General features: G+C 43.4%; 1 protein-coding gene across 2 annotated transcripts in view; it reads left to right on the top strand.

Moving 5' to 3' along the window:
- CMIP (c-Maf inducing protein) overlaps positions 1-15,000 on the top strand; it is a 70,914-nt gene that overhangs the window by 45,917 nt on the left and 9,997 nt on the right. For both annotated transcript variants that reach the window (XM_085856663.1, XM_085856664.1), the window contains exons 7-16: positions 1-27; positions 253-356; positions 4,085-4,189; positions 6,156-6,545; positions 6,852-6,917; positions 7,367-7,393; positions 7,657-7,705; positions 14,261-14,368; positions 14,597-14,713; positions 14,843-14,983. The exon at positions 1-27 is cut by the window's left edge and continues 54 nt beyond it. In XM_085856663.1, coding sequence (XP_085712789.1) covers positions 1-27; positions 253-356; positions 4,085-4,189; positions 6,156-6,545; positions 6,852-6,917; positions 7,367-7,393; positions 7,657-7,705; positions 14,261-14,368; positions 14,597-14,713; positions 14,843-14,983 — 1,134 coding nt within the window. The remainder of the gene's footprint in view (positions 28-252; positions 357-4,084; positions 4,190-6,155; positions 6,546-6,851; positions 6,918-7,366; positions 7,394-7,656; positions 7,706-14,260; positions 14,369-14,596; positions 14,714-14,842; positions 14,984-15,000) is intronic.

Below are 15,000 nucleotides of genomic sequence, written 5' to 3'. Positions count from 1 at the left end.
ATCCAGCGAATACTAAAGCACAACATGGTGAGTTTGTTGACTTTGTACGTACGCTACATGTGTGCATGGAATTTGTACTTGGTGAGTTTTTTTATTTTATTTTAATCTGCCATTGATAATGTTGCAGTCCAGCACTGCATGTACATTGGTGAACATTGCATTGCTTGTGCTGTTCTCTTGTCCAAATCCCAAAATTGTTCTTGAGTTGCTAACAACACGGTATTCACCACTACTTCATCCCAAATCCTGCAGGACTTTGGGAAGTGTCCAAGGCTGCGGCTGTTCACTCAGGAGTACATATTGGCATTGAACGGTCTCAATGGCGGTGAACAGGTGGTTACAAAGTTCATCCAAAGGTTTGTTCTTCCACTGTCACCCATCCTTGTCGTTTAATCAGCTGTTTAGTTGTTTTATTATTCCATCAAGAGTCTCCTTATGAACAATAAATTGCATTTCATGAACAAACTAGGGTCTCTTTGGATTGACGGCTTACGTTGGGGTGACTTTCAAGTGGGCCTTTCATTCGACATTAGGTAGAGTTCTCTGGTAAACTAGCATCTTTCGTTTGTCAACGTTTTATTATGCCCCACCTGTTGGTTGAACTTTATCCTTCATCTGTAATGTAGCTTTATGTTCTATGGAAGGAATGTATTTGGTTCAATTTGTGATTCAGTTTAGGTGGGTATATATATATTTTATATATATATATATATATATATATATATATATATATATATATATATATATATATATATATATATATATATATATATATATATATATATATATATATATATAATTTTTTGATATTTGACTGATATACCCCTCTATGGGGAAAAAGCCCAATACAAATAGAATGAATAACTATTGTTGATCTACGTCGGTGAACTGGTAGAACACCGGATAAAATGGGCAAAATCCGAATATATTTAATTATTTTGTCTCTTCTCTGTTTTTTTTTTTTGGTATACGGTCGAGGCTCATGGAAGAGCTCGTACGGTGAACAGGTAAAAACAGGACACAAACTAGAAGTGTACCCGGGAGAGCACATACCTCCGCCATGCAACGCCTGATCCATGAGAACATATCGGGCCCAATCCATTTTTGAAATATCACATGCTATATATAATTTTTGCCCCTATCTCTCAATGGTGAAGAATCACTTGAAAAAATAAATAATTCTCGTATTCAGATTCAGATCTTCACCAAATCAAATCAATTGGTCCTTGTCATACACTCAACCTGTCCACCAAGTTTCATCCGAATCAGTTCACAACTTTTTGAGATATCCTGCACACAAACAAACAAACAGACAGGGATAAAAACAACCTCCTTCCACCTGTGGTGGTGGAGGTAAAGATGCATGCATGGGGTGACCAAAATTTACACAGAAGGAAACTCCAAGGGAGGAAAACTGGAAAATTGGAAGGAGGGATTTGGGTGGGGTTAATGAGGGTAGAAAATATCATGGTTAAGGATTGGGGACAATCTGTGATGGTGGTGAACAGCTGTCTTGAAGACCTGGAGGGAAGAATGATGTTGATGACATTGGCAGGAAAAAAGAGGAACAAATTAGTGGAGGTGAGTTTTGATCCTGGATTTAAGTAGTTTCACTGGAAGGAGCTTGATGGTGGACCATGTGAGCACTGCATAAACCTGGGGGGACAGCACTGAAAGAGCAAAGGGTGCAAGACCAGGAAGGAGGTGTTGTAAAACAGAGAGGCCACCAACCTGTCTGCGATGGCAAAGTGATAAACCCATCCACTCAGCTGCAGTGCGGGAGATTCCAACGATCTCGAAAGCCTTGGTTTCCACGGCATCAAGCTGAGCAAGATGTGAGGCAGGGGAGCCAGCCCAGAAGAGATCGTCATACTACATTAAGCTGCGGATGAAGGCCTCGTAGGTAGATAGGAATTCAGGTGTCCCAAGGAAGGACTTTGTATGACAGAGGATGTCCAGTTGGCAGCTGCCTTTGAAGGCTAATTTTGAAATGTCGTTTGCCCAAGAAAGATCATAGCTGATAGTAAGACCCAGGAGTTTGAATGACTGAACTTCCTCAAGAGCATTGCTGTGAAAATAGATTGGGGGGTGGGGGGAGGAGAGGTGGTTGCCAGACGGTTCTTTCAGAGAGAGAGAGATGGTGTGAGTGTGATTTGTCAGGATTAAAAGGCATATTCCAAGTGCTTGACCAGCTTGTGTCTTTTTCTTTTTTTTAAAGGTCTGAAGAGAGGGAAGAGGCTGCAGCCTGCCTGTGTGAAGGATGAGGGATGTCATGGCAGAGGGTGGAGTCATCAGCAAATAGATAAAGGGTATTTTTCCAGAGAGTCAGAAAGATCATTTATGAAGATCAGGAAATAACTCGGCCCAGAACACTGCCTTGGGCACACCAGCCTTGACAGGGAAAGGAGGTGAAAGGATTCCATTGAGTGCTACATGTTGGCTACGAGAGTACAGTAAGCCATGTGTGGAGTTGGCCTTTAATGCCATAGGCACAGTTTGGAGAGCAAGGCAGGATGCCAGACTGTAGTATCATAAGCATGAGATATGTCCAGAGAGACAGCCCTGATCTCATGTCTGACATTGTGGGTCTCCATCCATTGTTGGGAGAGGAGAAACAACATGTCATAAATAAAAAGAAGCAGCTCTTCTCAAAGCACTATCAGCTGAATCTTGTATAACATAAAATATAAAGTTTAAACCTTTTTCATCGGCTTGTTTATTATGTTGGAGTGTTGAAGCCATGTGGTTGTTCGATCAATGTCTCGTTACCCTGCGTGTGCCGCACAAAGCAGGGTTCAGCAATTGGTTCACTCTCTCTGTCTGTCTTTGTCTGCAGACATCAGTCTATGATCGAGAAACTACTTGATTCCAATTGAATTTTGTATTTTGAACACTGTACACAAATTGGAATACAAATCTGCAGTTTATATTTACAGTACTTTGTCTCTGAATTTCACATTTTATGGAATGTCGTCTCGAACGTGCATGGGCACAGAAGAGTAAGGTTAAAAAAAATTTTTACACCGGCAGTCAAACAAAATTTAAAATCATTCCAAACAGGAAAGTACTGTTTTTAGGGACATCATAAAGGACACAAACAATGAGCTCAAATATCTAATTTCAAGGGTTAGATGAGGTGGTGCAAAAGACAGTGCATCAACAACGAAAAACTTCTGGAAAAAATGCTTCTTTTTTTTTTTCCTTTCTTTCTACATCCATTGAAACTTTTATTTCAATTGAATTATATATTTGAACACTGTAGAACACAAATCGCCTTGTTGGCATTTCCAAAAACCTTCGGTTTAGTCGTACTTGGGCAAAAGTTTACGCGGTCTCATCCAATCATATTTGCCACATGCTCTGAGGGTGGAGAAACAGTGAGATTCAGACAAAATGGTGGTACCTAGCGATGTGATCACAGCAATCTTTGTCCAAAAGATCTTTTTGTTTGAGTGGATATTTTTCTCGGTTTGTTGCAAAATCTTCGTTTTCTCCGAGAAGAGTTGGCAGAATGTTCAGCTCGGGACTGTTTTGTTTGACCCATCGGCTTTCTATAGTCACCATCACACCTGTAATTAAAAGTTCACGAACAAAGCTAATATAGATCGTGGTCAGAAACTCAAAAGCAAGAGTTGAAAAGACCCTTCTCATGTCTTTTTCTCAAGATTATGTGGGATAAGGTGTTCCATAAACTCTCTCGTTCACTAAGTATTTCTTTACTCCCACCACACATAGTTGTTGGAAACGCAACTTTTTTCCCTTCCCTGACTTCACCATGCTCAGAAGTCTCCATCACATCAAGCTATATATTGATAATGCAAGAATAGAATCAATGATTCTTATAAAATGTAACTGTTTAATTTGGGTATGCATCATCGAAGACTCGAAGCATGGCCAACATATCCATTGATTGTGCTTAAGAACAATTCCCAGCAACACTTGTTCTGTGTAACATGCCGTGCACTGTTTTACATTTGTTTTGTCTCAGCAGATGGTGAAGTTTATTTTGATTATACCTAATGGCTTGCAACAAAAACCACCTTGTATTTTTATTTTTAAACCAATGTTGTCTTCTGCTCAACAGCATGCATGGTCCAGCAGTGCGCTGTCCACATCCTCGCGTGCTCCCTAACCTAGTCGCTGTCTGCCTTGCTGCCATATATGCCTGCTATGAAGACTTCATCAATAGGTACAGATGTGCTGTCCTTTTGCTGCCTCTTATAACTGGCATTGTTCTTGGCTATACAGGGGGCCAACGGTAAGGCCTAGAAGTACGCACTCACCTCTAAGATGTGTAGCCTGGGTTTGAATCCCGACCCAGCTTTTAACTGTCTCTGGTGTTTCACAGGCAGAGCGATTCATCAATGTGTGTGTGCCAGCCCTCGAATGGACGTTAAACGGGCGTCCCATCTGCTAGCATTCGTAGGTGGACATTAAATATCCCATGGTGTCCTTCGCGAAGAATTGGCGAGCTATCGCCGGCACCCTGAACAAATTCCAAAGTCCTGCCCGAACCAGCAGATGGCACTGCATCAGCGGCACAGCCATCAGGGCTCAGTCATTGATGTCACCCCAAAGCCTTGTGTTGCACACGAGTGAAGAAGACGAAGCTATACAATCATGTTTAATTGCCCATCAGGCATCTACCCTCGTACATTAGCCCATGCTCAACATTTGCTGGTGTTGCAAAGGATTTTCTAATGCCTTTATGAATAGATTTTTGTCCCAACTAACTCCTTCATAACAACAGTTTTATCCAGTCCTTTGTCAAACTGTATTTAGTCCAGCCTCACTCACAGCCTTTAAGGTGACAGTCTCCTGCCACACTAGGATTATGTTTTTATGCCTCCGCTGACGGTCACCTGTGACGATTTGTTTTCTGTTTGTCTGTACGTCCATACTCATTTTCTCTGTTTTCTCTGCAACCGCTTATCCGATTGACACAAAATTTTCACCATCGGAGTGACGACTCGTGTAGGATGTTTTGATGATAATTATGACGTCATTGGTTATATGGTGTGGCAGCCATGTTGGAAAAAAGGAAAAACTTGATTGGACGGAAAATATGGCCGGCATTCCAAAAAGTCTTTCTTCTCTCGGCATGGGTTGCAGGGTGCCTTGCTTTAGATTATATTCGGCCTCGGCCAAATATCCTAAAGCAAGGCACTTGTAACCTGTGTGTGCAAGAAATGTTGAGCACAAGTGGCTGTGATTGAACTAGCTTACGTAATGAGAGGTGATGTGTGCACTGGGGCATGGAGCTGGCGTGTATCGAGAACTTGCAGGGTATGCGTGGTACCAGAAACCCACCACAAATGGTGTCGATTTTTATTATTGCTGACAATTTGTTTTAAGGCCTAAGTTAATTTGTATCCTCCTGTATTTAGGAGCTCTATTGCATCGTGTTTTTTTTTCAATGAACAAGAAATTACTTTTCAAGGAAAACAATTAGTTGTTTTATCCCTCTGTACATGCATCCAAGCACTGCATCTTAAATCCTCTCATCATTTTGTCTTATGAAGTTTGTCCACATGCGACCTCTCGTGCCATGAAATTAATAGGTACTTTTAGCAGTGACATCATGTCTTGAATGGGCAAGGACGCGTAATGAGAGGGTGGAACGAACTCTCATGACAACTGACAGGGAGTGGGGGCTGAGAGATAAAAAGTGGTGCCTTCCTAAGACATCGTGGCATTAAGGTGATTACAAAGAGGTATTTGGTAATTCTCAAGCAAGTGGGAGAAAAGTATGTGGTGAGTTTGAAAGGGAAAAGGAGCATTCTGATACATTGAACATTCACTCCCAAGTGATTTAATGTGGGACTGAGACTATTTTTTGGTGTCTCGTGATCGAGTCTGGTTCTGGTATTCATTGGGTATTGTATGAACTCGCTAACCTTTTTTCAATACTTATTTTTCATGACTTACAAAATGCACAGTTCTATGCTGAGTCTGAAAGATTTTTTTCACCACCTCAGCCATTGTCCTGTGGTTGGCTGCTGATGTGCTTGATGTTGAGTAGGTTATAGCCGAGCCAGCTATGATTTACATCATCGCATTGTTTTTGTTGTTGGTAGTGGGAGCTGATTATTAAAATTAAAATCCTTGAGCTGAATCCAAGATCACTCAAGTGTCCCTCTGTTTGTTTACCGTAGCCGAGACAACTCGCCAAGCCTCAAGGAGATCCGTGCCGGCTCCCAGCAACAACACGGTCACCACCGCAAGCAGAGTAACACTCCTCAATTCCTTCCTCCCAATGATTCTTCGGGCCCTCGCTTTTCCGACAAGGAGAACCAGCCACCTGTGTCTATTTTTGTCTCTGCCGCTCCAATGGCTCCCCGTGTCTCTGTTTGCCACACCAAGAATGATGACAGACTGGCCGGGCTCGATTTCCACACCTCTGTGGACAATAATAATGATGGGGGTGGTGAGCCGAGTCTGATCGACCGGCTGCTGGTTCCTCTGAGCTCTACCCCGGTTCCAATCAAACTGAGTCTGCATGCAGAGGGTGTGCTGGTGTGCTATGTGCAGATCCTGAAGACCCTGTGAGTAACACCACTTATGTCTTCTCTCTCGACATCTACAGCTCCCTCTATCAACATCTCTTCAGCCTCCTCTGTCCACATATCTACAGCTCCCTCTGTCGCTGTCCATCTACAGCTCCCTCTATCGCTCCCCCTGTCGCCGCCCCTCTCCGGCTCCCCCTGTCGCCGCCCAGCTGCGGCTACCTCAATGTGTACCGGTCCATATTTATCCTTTATCTCCCTCCTCATGAAGAACCAGTGGTGATTACTTGTCTTTATTACCAAAGCTTCAGAACAGCTATTAAACCCCACCACTTACTCCTCCAGCTCCGATTATGAAGACTGGAGGCCAGCCCTTGCCAGTCTGCTCCAACCAATCCCCTTCCCTCATGAGTGAGTGTTGTGCTTTTAACTTTTAAAAGTATTGCATTTGAGTAAATAATGCAAATGTGTTTCCGCATGGACAAGATTATTGAATACAGAACTTGTAGTCCTTCCTGTTTTACTACCGGGTGAAAAGTAAACTCTGAACAAACTTTCATAAGTGACTGCAGTTACGATGTGGCTTCTAAACTGTTGGCCTCCCTATGTTGGAATCCAAATTGACAAGAGTATTCTTAAAACTGTCGTTCTGACATAATTCTTCTGGAGAGGCAGCAGCTTGAAGCACTTCATCTTCGGAAGATGTTCTGCTGGCGGTTTCAGGCATTTGCGAGTTGAATGGGAATTAATGTTGCCACTGTAACCTTAAAAAGAGCAAGCAACTGTGTTAATCTGCCAAGATTTCAACTTTAATACACCATTTAATTGGTCCAATATTCTTTTGTTTGTTTTTTTTGTAGGGCACTGGCACATCGCAAGTTTACAAAGTAAGTGCAAGTTCACAAAGTGCATGTAATTACAGTGTTTATGGTTTAGTATATTGCAATATGATATTGATTTGTCAGTTGTCTATTCTGTCCTTGTAATTGATGTAAAAGTGCATTGATATCTCTGTCTTTGCTGTGCATGTTGTTGATGTAAAAGCTTCTCCATGAGAGTTTGAACACATTGTATAATGGTGTTCACAAACTTGAACACCTTTATTCTTATTGTTGATGATCTTGCTTCTCGATTCCCTGTTTTCTCTCAGAGAGCTGAAGTACGTGATAAAACATTTTGCTGAGGATCCCCGGCAAGAGGTGATGTCACCCTCTGACGCTGACCACTTTTATTTATTTATTTATTTTTTAACTTGCATATCCTTTGCTCTTGGCAACATTTGCATCTTCTTTCTTCACTTGAACTGCCCCCCCCCCACCACCATCACCACCACCACATTGCCACCCATGCCTCATTACACTTCTTGATCCCCATACATGTTCTTAACTATCCCAATAGCAGGAAAGGAGGTGCCTCCATACAGAGGGTTTAACACAAGTACTTTCAATTATAACGAAGCTCAACAGAAACAGCAGTAATGATAAAATAAACTACAACTGCACTCGGTAGAGCGCATACCTCCGCCCCGTAATGCCTGATCCACGAGAACATATCGGGCCCAATACGTTTTTCAAAACATCATGCGACATATAGTTTTTGGCCCAATCTCTCAATGGTGAAGAATCAGTTAAAAAAATAAATAATTCTCGTATTCAGATTCAGATCTTCACCAAATCAAATCAATTGGTCCTTGTCATACACTCAACCTGTCCACCAAGTTTCATCCGAATCAGTTCACAACTTTTTGAGATATCCTGCACACAAACAGATGGACAAGCAAACAGAGAGGGGTGAAAACATAACCTCCTTCACCTTCGGTGGCAGAGGTAATAAATATGTCCATCAGTTGGCTGTCTCCTAATGTGTTTGTTTACATTAACTGTCTCATTTAATTCCGTCAATTATCATTGCCAGATATCAAGTGTCCATATGGTACCCTGCCATTCCTTTTATCCCTATTTGTTGTTTCACTAATGAATGTTCTATAAATTATGCTAATTACCCTCCCCTCCCCAGCTGCCCCTCCCCTTTTTAAAGCATCACTCCAGTGCGGAGTTGTTGTTGTATGTGCTTGTTCTGCATGACGCTATGTGCGGGACGTTAAATGGACAGTCATTCGTCCATTGTTCGACTCGGCGTTTTGGCCAATGGTTATTGAAGTCCGAGGGTTTGTCTGGAAATGTGACGACTTACAGTGCGTGATGCATTACACCACTCCATTGATCACTTGCCGTGTCCCAGCAAATTTAATTTGGAGTTCTCGGAACGGAGAGAAGAAACCAGTTGCCGCAACAGCGTGGCAGAGTGGGCAGTTCTCAGTGAGCCACAGAGGAGATCGTTGCTGTGGAGGTGAAAAAGCCACGTCATTCACCCTCATTCGGGAAAATCATGTCATGGGCTCGCCGCCACAATCCGAAGGGACTTTGAGTTGAGAGCTTGCAACTTGTGATCTCTGCAAGCCACAACATGCTAAGCACCCTCTTAGGAGATGGGAAGTGCTCCACAGTACTACTTCCACCTATCTTTTTGCAATTTCCCCTTCTTCCTGCCTTCCTATCACCCTGTGTGTGACTGTTGTGTGTAATGAATAATTTGTAAGAAGGTGCCGATCCCATCTGTATTTTATTCGGAATAAGTATGTCTCCCCGTCGTAATTTCTTCATTATTTGTTATTGATCTCCACGTTCCTATTTTTTATTAAACCTGCTTATTGAAATTGTTTAATTTTGATTCATGGGTCGATCCTCCTGCATCTTTAAGTTGAATAAGCCTGTGCTTTGAGCAGGTGTAGCCAAATTCACTCCAAATTCTGAAGGGTATTTGGCATGCCAGGTTATTTGCTCTCGCTTTATTTTAGATTCCTCTCAATTCTATCTCCATATGGCCTCCCTACCTCTTAGCTGGCCTGCAGAGATCATCTCTGCCATGATCGTTAATACCGATTGCATGTGTATGTGATTACATATATATAGTCACGTCAGAGGCTCACAAATGCGAAATGATCTTTAATCCCATAGACAACCTAAACTGCGTTCAAATACGAATTGCCCTGCGCTCGGATATACCTTTCGATTCCCCACGGTTATTCTCAATTAAGATGAATTTGCCAGTGGCGCATGCACATGTGAGACAAAAGATGGGAAAAACCTTTCTTGTAATTAAAATGGGGTTTATTGGAGGAAAAAATACTGGGATAAGTGTAGACAAGACACTAAATCGGACAGAACGAACCAAGCAGTCAACAGACAAATATGGATGATGGGACCTGCAAACTTGGATACAATGATAAAGGAATAAACAATCCAAACCCAGTTATGGGATTATGGGACAAAAACGGGACACAAAACACACTACACTCTTGCGAGGGAAGGGTGGCAGGAGCAATGCGGTGGAGATGAGGAATTGAGGCGGCATCCACATCTCCAGAGAACAGTCCTCCCTGTTTTGACGACACAAACAAAGAAAAGAAAAGGAGAGAGAGGAGTTGGGAGGAAGAGAAAGATACATATACATATATATATATATATATATATATATATATATATATGTATATGTATATGTATGTATGTATAAAATATTGTCGCAGGGGAACCACGAGGGAGGGGCTGTCTCGGGTTCTTCTCCGGACTCACCGGGAATCGCAGGTCATCGCACACGAATAACTTAGTGTCGCTGTGGGTCACTAATTGATCACGAATGCCCATAACTTGATTACTTGTCAGATGGAGGACCCTAGGATAACTCTTTACCAAAGAACACGTGATATCCTCATCGGGAAATCGCGCCCTCGGTACGTACTTGTGTTACTTACCAGACCAGGTGCAGCCGAGCAGAGCTGCCAAGTATGCACCAGCTATTTAACAGATTTTGGGGAATAACGTCCCAGCTAAACTGAGGTGCGGGTCATCCCATACCAATGGAGGAAAAGACAAAAATGAGCTGGGTACATTTGTGACAAGCACATTTATTTAAACAAAGAGTGAGGAAAGTTATGTGGCACAGTATGGGATTTATTGCAAATGTACAGCAGGGGAAGCAAGGAAATAGTGGGGTGCAGAAAAGGCATGCAATATTTACAAAAGAAGACAGTGCAGAGTTATCCCGAATATTCTTCTGCAGTCTTAACTTGTGCTTCGACAGGCGCCATCACACACACACACACACACACACACACACACACACACACACACACACACACACACACACACACACACACACACACACACACGGAAAAGTAGAGAGCCCAGAGAGATGGAAGCAGTTGAGGTGTGGTCGGCAGACCTGTGCAACCAAGAACACTGAGGAAAGGGGGAGGAGGGAGAAATACTGAGGGTGTCTCGGGTGCGTATTTGAAAGGTGCAAGTGAAATGCAACGTGGGGTGGAGTATGGTGTCAGAAAGAATGTGAGGTGCAGGTCAGTTTGGCTCGCTCTTGGATTTGTTCTGAAAAGAACAATTGGTCGGGCTTGCCTGTGTTGATTGTTCTTTTGCATCTACAGTAGACGAGGAATAGATGGTTGAAGAAGGATGCGTGAGAGAAAAGACCCTATCGTAATCGTATAAGAATCTGTATGTGTAAGTGTCGCTGCGGGATGCAGCCTAATTTAGCTACGATGGAATGAGCGCAGCCCCGGCTCGTAGCAACAACACGTGACCACATGCCTGGTCATGCTGACTCACGGCACCCCTCGCTCAGCGCCGGCACTTGTTTTCCCGTGCCACCCGTCTCCCCAGCGTGGTCCGAGGTCTGTCGAGTTCTGCTCCTCGGCGAGTTCTCTTGAAGGAAATTCTCTCCAGCTCTGTCCCCGGCGATCTGTCCGAAATGAGCTGCGTTCGCTCTTTTTATGAGCCCTGGACGAGGGAGAAGCCAAAAAGTCGGATCAAACAAGGCTCTTGGCAAAATTGAGCTTCCATTTTGGTCTATAGCGGTCGTAGCCAGGCCCTGAATGCGAAAAACAGCTCAGTCGTTCACCAACAGGGCCATGCATAAAAGGTCCGACTATTACATAAGGCCATGTTTTTTGGAGGTGCTCTCTGGCCCTGAACGTGTGCTGGCCTCCATTCAAACGTGGGATTTTAGGGAAATCCCTGCGCTACCCATAGATCCTTAACCGAGCTCCAGTGCAAGTTTATGCTTTGAGTTATGCCCCCAAATGACCTGACCTTTGTCTCCTCGGCATCCCTCGAGGCTGTGGTTAGTGTTCGATGAATGTGGCAGTTGCGGCGGTTGTAGAGAAATAGGAACACGTGGCATTTGTAGTGAGGTAGGAGTATGTTGTGGCGAAGAGGTGGAAATTCCTTGTTATGAAGTTGTCAATAATGGTTGCGTTTGTCAAAAAATATGTAAGCACGGGTTGTTGCGGGAATTTTTAGTAGTCCTATGAAGTGGTTTTGGGCGTGGTATCGTATGGTGAGCAGAATGAAGGTCTGAGGTGAGACGGCAGTTGAGATTTGGCACGCAATTTTGAATGGAAAATTGGCGTGCAAATGCATATGTGCCACTCACTGTGCTGCTCACTTGGATCATATTGGTTTGTGTGCATGCTTGCTTATGTGCTTCTTGTGAACGAAAAGGGGTGGAAGACTGCAAAGGTTGAAGGTTAAGGAGACCTAACTGAAAGAGTCCCATGCAACGTATCTTTCTCATTTACTCATGAGACATATGGAAAGGGCTAACTAATACACTTACTATTGAAATAACAGCCTTGGAATCGCTGTATGTTGTGTGCCATTGCTTTGGAGGCATGTGGTTTTTCAGAACCACAACAATATAGAGAGAGAAATGTATAGATGAGTTTCTCGGTTGAAGTCCAAGGTCCAACTCGTGCATGCAAGCGTGGCTACAGCCCTTGTGGACTCTGGGACTGCCTTAACCTGCTGCAGATCCCATGATTGATTGGCTGTCTGCTGCTTGTTGGAGGTGCCATCATCAGGGCCATTCTGCCATGCAGGGCAGCTCCAATAAATAGTCTTCCATCCCTCTCCAGGGCCATACAGCCAACCAGGCCAAACCCGTGTGCCGTCTCACTCACGAACAGGAGATTTTTACACATACAATCGTATCCTTAGCTTTCCTGTCTATAAATTACATACGCTGCCTCCTCAGCATCATGTTTAACAAGATGACTTATTCTGACATTTTCCCTATTAATAAGAGTAAATCTACGCTAAGCAAAACACACAGTCCAGACCATATTCTTACTGCATTATAACTTTGGATCATCAACCCCCCCCCACACACACACACACTTTCACGTTACAATATACAATATAAAACCCAATCATGCCTCTCCTCACTTTTAACTGGAGGAAATAACATATCGGCTCACCTAATCAATTGTAGGCATTCACAAACAGCACATACATGAGAATCCAAATGTTCCATGTCTCCTCAGTTGCTGGACCATCACTTGTTTGTGAGTCATCAGCGACAGTGCAGACAAACTCACAGCACTGAGGTTCCCAAGCATGTACCTTGTGCAATGCCAATAGCAGTTAACGTATAAATAACAAGACCCAATCACGTCTCACCCGTAATTGGAGGGCATAACCAATCTGCTCTTACCTCACCTCATCAATTATCCCAGCTGGCTAGGATTTCCATAATTGACCCCCATGCTCTTCCACCCAAAGAAAGCTACATAAAGCAACCAAGTGAGATGTGAGAGACGTGATTGGGTCTTTGCTCTCGGCATTGCACGTTAACTATTTGCAGCTTCCAGCTGTGTCCGGTTCCTCATGGCTTTGAGCGGCTTCAAGAGTTTCATTCCCTGGCTTATTTCTTGCCTTTATGCACAGTTGCACGGCCTTGCTTTCATCTTCCTTGGGAGGGGGGATTTACTGGTATGCGGAGCTGTGAACGATCCATTAAAAAGCACAGATACAGATTACGAAGGGAAATTATATAAAGGACTAATAGGGGAGCATTTAAAGGATTAATGTTTGGGATGTACACATTACATAAGGGTTTACTCTGCCTCTGAACACATGTTCTATTGTTCTGCACAGAAACCAAACACTTGTGTTCGACATTTACTCATGAAATAACTTGTCTTCCTTTGCCCCGTTACCCTTTATGGTCATTTCCACAACAATATAAACATACACACAGACACATTTTCAGCATGTGCAACCAAATTGAAAACCATATTTGTGGCTTAACCACTCGACCACGATATTGCCCCAACTGGCTAGCCACCACTCAGTTTGGTGGTTGAGGCAACGGAAATCAATTGGGGTCTTCCCGCACAGGTTAGTGTGATGAACACCATGCCAGGCCCTACCGGATTCAAACCTGGGGATGCCGGTGTTCACACTCCGCCAGATGGCCTGAACACAGAGACTTCAATTTAAACTTGAGTGTGCCAACTGGTGGCTCGGGGAATGTTAGGATTCTCATTATGATGATGAGAATGGGTGGTGGACTTCTGTCTGGAGGGCTGTAGGTTGTGGGGCTGGTGAAGAAAAAGGAAAAAGGTTATTAATCAAATAAATAAATGAGAAATAAAACACATTTGATGGTGGGGAAAAAAATGGACCCTGCTAAACATTGTCTTGGCAGTCCTAAATTGAGGTTTCCAATACATCTTATTAACATGCAATTAGGATATATCTGATCAGCTAATTGACCATTTAAGCTGTAAGAGTCTGTTTTCGTTTGTACGTATGCATGTGGGCGTACGTATGTCCATCCAAAACATCCCATTGATTTTTGTACTTTTCCCATCACCCCTGTGTTCCACTTCTTGCATCCAGGTGCACTCGTGTCTGTTTAGCGTCCGTGCTGGAAAGGATGGCTGGTTCCAGTTGTACAGCCCAGGTGGCATTGCCTGTGATGATGACGGAGAGTTATTTGCATCCATGGTAAAGTTCTGTGGTCCTGGCAGAACAAGTCAATTGAAGTGGCTGGTTTATTTATTTATCTTTTTTTTTTAATTTACATTTCTTCACCTTTCTGATTTTGCCATAAGATCCCTGATTGAATTGCTGCTTTACCTCATTGCATCTTGATCGAATCATTTTCTTCTCTTGAGGGTGTGTATCGAATTAGATATTTGATGCAGTGTGGCTGTGTGATGCTATGCCGTACAGGTGCGTATCCTCATGTGCTCTTGTTACAAGACAAGAAAGTTTCTGCTCTCACTAGCTGACAACAAGTTGGGGTCCTGTCTCCTGTTGGCCCTGCGTGGAAACACCACCATGACAGAGGTTAGCTTTTGCCAAACAAAATACATTCGCTTCCTTTGTCCTACTTTCTCTGTCCATTGTTCCACCATCCCTCGCATCATATCCCTCCCTTCATTTACCCATTTCCGATTGCCCGTTCCTTATCCATAGATCCTGTGTTTAATGCTGGAATACTTCGTGATCTCCAGTGAGGAAACTCGCCTGCAGATATTATCAACCCTCCAGAGCACAATCACAGGGCGGCACATGTATGAACGCCTGTGTGAAAGGCAAAGGGAGTTGTGTGAGTTGGTAAGTGTTGTCGAATT

Source organism: Eptatretus burgeri, chromosome 15, assembly GCF_056783735.1.
Source record: "Eptatretus burgeri isolate ZD-2024b chromosome 15, Ebu_testis_v1, whole genome shotgun sequence".
Lineage (NCBI taxonomy): Eukaryota > Metazoa > Chordata > Myxini > Myxiniformes > Myxinidae > Eptatretus > Eptatretus burgeri.
This window is presented reverse-complemented; position numbering and strand designations above follow the sequence as displayed.